Here is a 10,071-nt window from a genome sequence, read left to right as displayed (position 1 = left end):
AATAATTCTATACGAAATATTGGGGTATAACATATTTCTTTATCTACAGATAACACCCCAATTAGTATATAAAGCGACACTGTCGCATTGCCATAACTATTTGCTACCAAAACAAATCATCATATCATCATATCATTATTTAAACATGTAGAGAATTATGTTGTGGTTTTTCTACCGAATCGTTCATAGTAATAGATTCTTTATTTATTTCCAAGGACATTCTTAATAAGTTGATATTGATCCAATGTATTAAAGTATATAATATACACATGGGAATATAATTAACATGACAAGTGTCGATTAAGATCTTGTCATTTCTTATATAAAGTGTTGGAAAAGTTTTAACGTCAGAAATAACACTTTCGTGTAAAGTAACATTTCTTTATCCTATATGAATAATGTCGTAATACGTATATATCACGTGTTACCTCATAATTCTGACAAAACAACTAAGTATTATTATATAAACTTAATAATAAGATTAATATAGATAATAGTTATATAGTTACAATACGTCGTTGGCCTATTGAACATTATTTCTAATACATATATTCCGGACAAAACAATACAACAAAATAGTTATGTGATGGGTTTTGGAAATCTTAAAAATCGAAATGATGTTGTATGCCAAACCCTCTAGTGTGTGTCACCTTTCAGCTTAGAATACAACTTAATTTATTATTTCTAATTAGCAACCTTTATATATGGATAGCTAATATACATCTTAGTGATCTACCTACTGTATTTATATACCTTCATTATTGACTCACTTTCTTGACATGTAAGAGTCATTCTTTCTCAACCCGGACCTTGTTAGATTATCACATTCATGTTCCAACCTGTCACATTCACATTCCAACTTATCACATGCTAGTTCCGACTAATCACAATTGTGTCCTAATTCATTACGACATCTTCTCCCTCTTCTTCCTCTCGAAGAGTTCCTACTAATTGCATAAATGTCGCCAGCATATTTAATCTTTTCGTTGTTGGTATTCTATTAAATTGTTTTTTCGATAACTCAACTGTTATCTTCGGGTCTACTCCTTTGAATAAGCAATAATACTTTTTATTCTTATCATCTTCTCCTACTAGCGCTATAACCTCTTCTATTCTCTCCTCCTTCTCTTCTTCAGTGTGAGGTGGTTCTCTGAAATACATATCTGATCTCTCTTTGTATTTCTTCAAGTAGGTTATATTAACTGTTCTACGTTTCCGACTAGTAGTTGGTATATCTATCTCGTAGGCATTCTCATTCACTTGCTTCACGACCTTATATGGTCCAATGTAAAGTGGTTGTATCTTCGGATAAGGTACTTCTTGATAATATGCATCCCTATGCACCAATACGTAATCACCTATTTCTAACCTTACCATTCTTCTTCCATGATTCGTTCTGATCTCCATATCTACCTGTGTATCTCGTAAACACTCTTTTGCTCTCTCGGTGAGTACTCTCATATGTTGAATCATCTCGGCCGCTCCCTCATGTCTTGCTGACAATCTATCTGCAGTAGCCAACAGCGGTTCTGTCGGTAGATATCCTAGATCCACTTCAAACGGTGATTTCTTATGAATACGGTTTGGAGTTGAGTTGTACACGTACTCTATCTGTGGTAAGTAATCATCCCAATACTCAGGTTCGAACAACACATATGTTGCTAATAACCGATTTAGAGTCTGGATCACTCTCTCAGACTGGCCGTCAGTCTGTGGATGATTCGTCGATGACATAGTTAACTTTATGCCTAATCTACGTGTAACTTCTTCATAAAATTTTGCAGTGAATCGTACATCTCTGTCACTAGTTATTGTTCGTGGAAAACCGTGATATGAAAATACATATCTGAATAACAGCTTAACTGTTTCTGCTGCGGATAATGGAAATGAGGACGCAATGAAGTGTGCTCTTTTCGAAAACTTATCTACAACAACCATGATCACCTGATTGCCTGATCTTGTCTTAGGCATTCCTAATGCAAAATCAATAGAAATATCTAACCATCTTCCGTCAGGAACTTCTGATGGTATTAGCAATCCTTGTTTGTGTCTCCTATGAGTTTTCATAAGTTGACATTGTATACATGATTCGATGTAACCCTTAATTGTCACATACATTTGAGACCAATAGTAGTCAGTGTTAATCTTATTAAAAGTAACATTAACTCCAAAATGACCTCCAAATAATCCGTGGTCATGGTAAACTCCCAATATCTGTGATTGTCTTCCTCTGGGTACGACTACTTTTCCGTTGTATCTTAATACATTTTCTTCATACTCGAAACGAGATCTGAACCTTCGTGATTCATTTATCTGTTTAACGTACTTCCTGTACAGTTTCTCATCTTTTTCTGCAAAAACTACCACATCTTTAACTCCAAATGTCTGAATTGCTGCTGCACTAAATGGGTCTCTCTTCCAATCATCCATCCATTTAGTCGGGTCGATCTCAATCACATGATCTAGAGCATGAATTACATTCTCAGATCGCTTGTTTCTTGCTTCTAGGTCGTTGCCTTCCATTCTTGATATTGCATCAGCCACTACATTTTTCTTTCCTTGCAAATATTGCAAATCGATATCAAAGTCCGCTAATAGATCTAGCCATCTCTGCACTCTCGTGGAAGGCTCACCTTCCTTACGTATAGACAACAGTCCTACGTGATCGGTTCGTAAGACAAAATGTCTTCCATGTAGCAAATACTTGAAATGTTTCAACGCTGATACAATACCTAGCAATTCTAACTCTCCTGCAGGATAATTTCTCTCTGGTCCTTTCAAAGAGTGTGAGAAGTATCCCACAACTCCTTTCAGTTTACCAGTCTCTGTCACTTCTTCTAAAACTGCACCGACACCATTCTTAGATGCGTCAGTCGTTAGTCTGTACAACCCATCCGGTCTGAATGCAACTAGCACCGGCTCTGACGAGAGAATATCTTTCAATTCCACCATTGCTTTATCCTGCAGGTCAGACCACTCTGTCTGTCCTGTTACATATTTCTGTATGGGTTCAGTTTTATCAGCGCAATGGGGAATAAATCTTCGATAGTAGTTAACTAATCCTAAAAATCGTTGTGCCTCCTTAATAGTTGTTGGTGTTGGGAAGTCTTTTACGGCTTGACACTTGTTTTGTATAGGCAGTATTCCACGTACTCCCACATTATATCCTAAATACTCTACTTCCTCGGCTGCAAAGGTGCATTTCTTCTTCTTTACTATCAATCCAACATTCTTTAATCTATTAAATACAATATCTAGATGGTTCCAATGGTCGTTCAAGGTGGTGGAAAATATTAGTATGTCATCCAAATAGACATTTACAAATTTTAAGTCTCTGAATAGATCTGCCATGTACCTGGAAAATGTACTTGGTGCATTGACTAAACCAAAGGGCATGACAGTATATTCGTACTTACCGTTGGGCGTGACAAATGCGGTCTTGTATCGATCTTGTTCCTTCATTGAGATTTGATGGTATCCACTATGTAAATCCAGAGTAGTAAATATTGTGGCTGAACCAATTTTAGCTAACGCATGATCGATGAGTGGTAAAGGAAATGGATCCTTAACCGTGGCTTTGTTTAATTTCCGATAGTCGACACATAGTCGGTATGACCCATCTTTTTTCTTAACCATTACAATAGGTGAACTAAATGGTGATTTAGAAGGTACTACAAATTTCTTGTCAATAAGATCTTTAATTATTGTATCGACTTCAGTTTGCAATTTAGGTGTTAGTCTGTATGGCTGTGATCTGGGAATCTGTGCACCCTCCTTGAGTTCTATATCGTGAAAGATATTGGTGTCACCTTGTAGTTCTCTCGGTGGTAAATCGTTTCTTACGGTGTCTTTATATTTGCTTTGTAACCATTCAGGAATCTGTTCAAAAGAGTGATTTTCTTGGGATCCAATTGTATAAATTACGAATATCTGATCATGTTGTTCTTCTAATTCATCGTGTATGTCTCTGACAATATTATATATCGTCTTAGTTGGAGATTTAATCGTTAATTCCATGAGCTCAGGAAATTTCTGCAAAACTGGGAATCCAATAAGGATATCCTGATTAATATGATCGGTGATATACATTGGGACTGAATAATGTTTCTGATTTAAATTTAGCAGTAACTGAACTGTTTCTGTAGTAGATTCAGTTTGCGTTGAGACAACTCCCTTGAAGGTAAATCGAGGGGCTTCTCTAATAGTTAGGTTCAATTGACGAGCAATATTTCGTCTGATAAAAGATGTTGGTGAACCTGTATCCAACAGAATGTTAAGTAAGCAATCATTTATTTTGTGTTTAATTTGTGCAATTGAGCCAATTTCTGGAAAATTTTTAGCAATAATGGGACATTGGTTAATATTGGCTACCTGTAAGCCTGTGGTCCTTATATGATGTTTAAGGAGAACTCGCTTTTGTCGATTTTTCTGGACAGTTTCTTAAGAAATGACCTATTTTCCCACATCCGTAACATTTTGGTGTTTTATGGCGGTTATTATATCTTTTTTGTTTTCCATATTTTGGATATTGTTTAAACTTAGTATTCTTGTGGTATGACTGTGGTTTATGAATAATAGGAGCGACAGTCATATTTGCAGATTGTTCGTTCTTGTCAGTTATGTTATTGACAGAATTAGTTGCCTTGAGGATTTCCTCGTGAGTTTCCTTAGCATTATAGTATCCCCTGGTGTCTGGTAAACGAACTCGTTCTGCTCTAATGCATGCTTCGCTAAGTGAAGATGGTTGTTCGTTTAATACAAAGCGTGCTGTTTCGCCTTTTAAACCTCGAAGATAGATACTAACTAAAAATTTGTCAATTGTCATAGATGGAGGAAACAGAGCTGCATATTCTGTGAATTTAAGATTATAGTCCTCCAATCCTAATGTATCTTCTTTCATGTTTAGTAGTTGATTGATAATCTTATGATGGTCAATTTTATGTGCATAATGTTCAACAAATTTTGTCTTGAAAGATTCATATGTGCAACCTGGTGAATTGCGGTAGCATTGTGCTGCCCATACCCCAGCAGTACCGTATAATCTGTCGCACAAGAATGCTATTTTTTCTGCATCAGTGTCAAGTTGTCTCGTGTCCATCCTCATTCCCATATTTGTGATGAAAACGTGTAACTTAGCTGCATCCTCTGTTCCAGTGAACTTTTCTTCTGGGGGAATTGAACCTCCAATTTTTGTCTCGGAAAGTCTTGATTTAGTTGGTGTTGCCCTTGGCATGATTTTTTGATATTTTGATAACTATTCTCTGTGATAACCTAGTACCGTTTAGCGCTACCAGATGTTGTATGCCAAACCCTCTAGTGTGTGTCACCTTTCAGCTTAGAATACAACTTAATTTATTATTTCTAATTAGCAACCTTTATATATGGATAGCTAATATACATCTTAGTGATCTACCTACTGTATTTATATACCTTCATTATTGACTCACTTTCTTGACATGTAAGAGTCATTCTTTCTCAACCCGGACCTTGTTAGATTATCACATTCATGTTCCAACCTGTCACATTCACATTCCAACTTATCACATGCTAGTTCCGACTAATCACAATTGTGTCCTAATTCATTACGACATCAGCAGTGTCTAAAAGCGTTAGTCATTACACGTATTATTTCGAGATTACTTAGAGGTTACTTTGTACGAACCTTGAGAGTAAATACATATGTATCTGTCAGAATGGTAAAAGCTGTAAGCTTCAATGTAAGTAGATATACGTCAATTAGGGATCTTGACCTATTACTAAGGTCAGTGAGTGGTAACTCGCTCATCCTCCTGTAACAGAGTAGTCTATATAACATAAATAGTTTTATATATCGGAACTGAAAATTTGTTCCTTTTATATATTTGAGAAATCGATACATTCACCTTGTACGAAAAACAGCAATAGTGACATAAACTTTATCCTCGAGTATCCAGGTTAAAGTCACAACAGTGTCTGTCAGAATTATGAGGTAACACGTGATATAAACGTATTACGACATTATTCATATAGGATAAAGAAATGTTACTTTACACGAAAGTGTTATTACTGACGTTGAAAACTTTTCCAACACTGTATATAAGAAATGATGAGATCTTAATTGACACTTATCATATGTACTATATTCCCAGGTGTATAGTTTATACTTTAATACACCGGATCAATATCAACTTATTAAGAATGTCCTTGGAAATAAATAAAGAATCTATTACTATGAACGATTCGGTAGAAAATCTACAACATAATTCTCTGCAGTGTCATTACAATAACGTTGTTCCATACTATTAATATTGATATTTAAAGAGATCTTTGTACATTATTGTATATTATTGTGTATTATTTAGTATCGTATATGGTACATATAAAGATATAGAACTACATGATTAATTAACAGTATATTTACTTTAACTTACACATCTCTACATTAAGATTCTACTGAATAGACGCCTAGCAGCCATCATTATAACTTATACCAAATTAAACATACAACTAAATAATATTTAAAACTACTAATTACAGGCCAAATAATACACATCTCCATATCCACATGCATGGTAAATCATTTCAATAGCCTCGTCACTTTATACTAAAGCGGAATCAATACAATTTGTATTGATTTCGGATTATAACATAATACGAAGAAGTGGAGTAATCAATAAACAAAGGATTTGCGACACTGTCACAAACAAGAACGTATATAAAGAACTAGATAATTATCATAGCTACATAAACAAGTTCCCAAACTAAAGGGGACAGACTTAATTATTATTACAATACACAACTTAATATATTAATCAGTATATCTATCTTTAGCTTATACTAATATATTAGAATATAGTACACATATTACTTCTTTAACTAATATAATACGTATACAGTATTTAATAATAACCAATCAAATAAATACAAACCAGACCTATCAGATAATTGTTATAATCTGATAGGTCCGGGTTATAAGATGGTTAATAGCTAAATATCGTAACGGATATGAAGATAATTAGTGTCACATTAAGGGAGATGAAACGTAAAGGAAATGATACAAAGAGACAAGGCTTATATTATAAATAATTATATTAGTTATACTCTATATAAAGTTGTCATTTAGTTATAAGAATAGCAGTTGTACGTTGTGAACAAGTGACGCACATTGTAAGCGTTAACGTTACAACAGTGTGGAAGCCTCACATGATCAACTCTTCAGATGTTGCAGAAAGACACCTACAGTATTGGCAACCGGATGGCCGCCAATCTCCTCGCTGCATGCACCTCCTAGTAAATCTGTTAACTAGGCAACTAGCCCCGTTGATTTCGCATTCGTTAATAATACATGACATCTTAGGTTTCGATGTCATATAGCAACTTAGGAACATGCCGTTCTTAAGCAGTAGATTCGACACGAAATCACTGTCGGTATAGCGTCTCCTAGATAGAGCGCTGCTGGTAGACTTCTGATTGACTGACCCTACTCCTTTTCCACTCGTTGGCATAATATGACAGACTCCAGCAGTGTTGAGCGCCAAGAAGGCTCTCTCTACCAAGTCATAATTATCTTCCGTTTCGGTCCTATGAAAAGCAGCCACTGGACCGGAGTAATCAACGTATATGTCAGTTAATCTGTCTGTATCAGAATAATAAAATTGTTCATCCTCTTTTGTATAATTAACACCATTAACTGTACGAGTTATTATCATACCGTCAGGAATAACGATCATTTTATCATCGAAGTCAATAAAATCGGTTGTAGCAACTACAATAGATAACATAGCTAGAAACAACGACCAGGTGTTCTGAATTCTCATGCTTTTTCTTTGTGTAAGTTTCTATTATAAATCAATGTCTACTAGGATCGCACTACCAGATACTATATAGTTGATAAGTATATAAGTCCTGATTTGAACCTTACTTATTCCAGTATTCTTAAGCTTACCTCTATATATGTCTAAACGTCACATTCTAATTCATATTACCTTAAGCCTTAATTTAGGTAGCCTTTTTATATGTTTCTGTTTTCATGAGTTTGTAACCACTTTTAATATTTACTGGCATACATCTTTTATGTTTCATGTCAATTATGTTGTCTTATTAATTAGTTGTAACCATGTTGTTAGTTGGAATTAGCAATAGCAGGGGATTGGCTCTACAGAAATTCACACATAAAAAATTCCATCAGTGAGGAAAAACCCTCCCGGTCCGGAGGCTATCTTTAGAGGCAAATTTCCAGAAGATTACTTTTAGTTCACATGATTTTCATGAGATCGATAAAGTCCTAGTTAAAATGATATACGACAGTCCAGTAAAATAGTTAAACTAACCAAAATTATAAAGTTAAATCTAAATTTATGCTGTCATCCAAAACAATAATCCTAAGCCTTACGAAGACCTAATTTTGTACCCTTAGCAGTAGTCTCATCCAAATGTTACCCGACATCGGATTGAAATTTTTTACCTTAACGATTAGGAAAACTCAATTTTTATCCAAATTAATCCAATTTCCGGGCATTTGATCCCCTTCCAGGCCTAATTTGTTGGTATAGTCGGCAGAAGCCAGCACTGCCTAGCGCCAAGAAGGCTCTCACTACCAAGTCATGATTATCTTCCGTTTCGGTACTATGAAAAGCAGCGACTGGGACGGAGTAATCAACGTATATGTCAGTTAATCTGTCTGTATCAGAATAATAAAATTGTTCATCCTCTTTTGTATAATTAACACCATTAACTGTACGAGTTATTATCATACCGTCAGGAATAACGATCATTTTATCATCGAAGTCAATAAAATCGGTTGTAGCAACTACAATAGATAACATAGCTAGAAACAACAAGCAGGTGTTCTGAATTCTCATGCTTTTTCTTTGTGTAAGTTTCTATTATTCATCAATGTGCACTAGTCTCACACTGCCAGATATTATATAGTTAACAAGTATATAATCCCTGATGTGATCCTTACTTATTCCAGTATTCTTAAGCTTATCTCTTTATATATATATATATATATATTTATGAAAACCTTAACTTACCTTGCCCTTTTATATAAGTTTTTTTTTTCAGAAGTTTGCGATAGGCATGGTTGGAGAGCAAAGTCAAAAACTTGCTCTCATAGTTAATACCCAAATGAGGAAATTTTTCGTTCACGGCCTGGAGCAAATCAACTTTAGGATTGTCCTACCCTTTTTTTCCTTAACCGGTTGCTTTTTTTGGTTCCTGTGACCTGCCTGAAAACCGAAAATTGCATGTGACTATCACATGACTTCTAAACCTTAATTATTATTTTGTACAAATGTGGAGCCAACACTGACACACCTCTCTGTCATCCAGGTAATGTATTTCTCACCGAATGTAATTGTATTGTTAGCAGTTGGCAGTATTTCTTTGACCTTTAGTATTATATCTTCATGTGTAGTTGATAGCAAGATATGTAATCGAAACTAGTTTTGGCAACTACTACTCGAATAATGCCATTTTTGGTGCTACATTTGTAATGTAATTGCATCGCAGCAACCTTGCCAATTAGGTATGACCATGCCTAATCTAAAACAAGGAGATTTAATTTATTGCAATGTGACACGATTTTGGCTTTGTAATATTTATATTTTCTCTTTCATTTAGAGCTCAAATCGCTATTTAGTTAGGTTCTAAAATAAATCTAGTCTTTTGTTGATGAAAAGAATGAAAGATTTAATATTGTGTTTTTATCAACTAATAAAAATAAGATTCTTCATAATACGCAAGAAAGAGAAGAACTTACAATAAAATAAGTTAAAGTATGCAATTTAGTCAGTTGAATAGAGGATAACCAGTGACAAGAATCAATGGCTGACCAATAACTAACTAACGAAACGATTGAGATTACAAGTGAAGATGAAATAATCACTGAAATCTTACCAGCCAACCCAAGAAAGAGACTCAGAATTGGTTGATCTGAAAATCAACCTGTTAGTTAATAATAATAATTTATTATTAAGTATTATATGTGACCAACAACAATACCGATAACAGATCTGATAACAGAATTGTTGATAATTTCGTAATTTCTCAGGAAACTGTGAATATTCCAGAATTTACATTTACACAAAT

The 10,071-nt window shown here is 34.7% G+C and overlaps 4 protein-coding genes across 4 annotated transcripts; all 4 read right to left on the bottom strand.

Annotated features, from left to right (window-relative positions):
- Positions 1–897: 897 nt before the first annotated feature.
- Kpol_1031p4 (Tkp3 protein) lies at positions 898–4,089 on the bottom strand (the record flags this gene model as incomplete). Its single annotated transcript, XM_001645909.1, has 1 exon — positions 898–4,089. One exon carries the CDS (start codon positions 4,087–4,089, stop codon positions 898–900), a length of 3,192 nt encoding a protein of 1,063 aa, XP_001645959.1.
- Positions 4,090–4,399: 310 nt separating this feature from the next.
- On the bottom strand, positions 4,400–5,233 carry Kpol_1031p3 (AGL178W family transposase; the record flags this gene model as incomplete). Its single annotated transcript, XM_001645908.1, has 1 exon — positions 4,400–5,233. The coding sequence occupies one exon, from the start codon at positions 5,231–5,233 to the stop codon at positions 4,400–4,402; it is 834 nt and encodes a 277-aa protein (XP_001645958.1).
- A 1,945-nt stretch (positions 5,234–7,178) lies between these two features.
- On the bottom strand, positions 7,179–7,796 carry Kpol_1031p2 (uncharacterized protein; the record flags this gene model as incomplete). Its single annotated transcript, XM_001645907.1, has 1 exon — positions 7,179–7,796. The coding sequence occupies one exon, from the start codon at positions 7,794–7,796 to the stop codon at positions 7,179–7,181; it is 618 nt and encodes a 205-aa protein (XP_001645957.1).
- Positions 7,797–8,477: 681 nt separating this feature from the next.
- On the bottom strand, positions 8,478–8,840 carry Kpol_1031p1 (uncharacterized protein; the record flags this gene model as incomplete). Its single annotated transcript, XM_001645906.1, has 1 exon — positions 8,478–8,840. One exon carries the CDS (start codon positions 8,838–8,840, stop codon positions 8,478–8,480), a length of 363 nt encoding a protein of 120 aa, XP_001645956.1.
- Positions 8,841–10,071: the final 1,231 nt, after the last annotated feature.

Source organism: Vanderwaltozyma polyspora, genomic scaffold, assembly GCF_000150035.1.
Source record: "Vanderwaltozyma polyspora DSM 70294 KpolScaffold1031 genomic scaffold, whole genome shotgun sequence".
Classification (NCBI taxonomy): Eukaryota; Fungi; Ascomycota; class Saccharomycetes; order Saccharomycetales; family Saccharomycetaceae; genus Vanderwaltozyma; species Vanderwaltozyma polyspora.
This window is presented reverse-complemented; position numbering and strand designations above follow the sequence as displayed.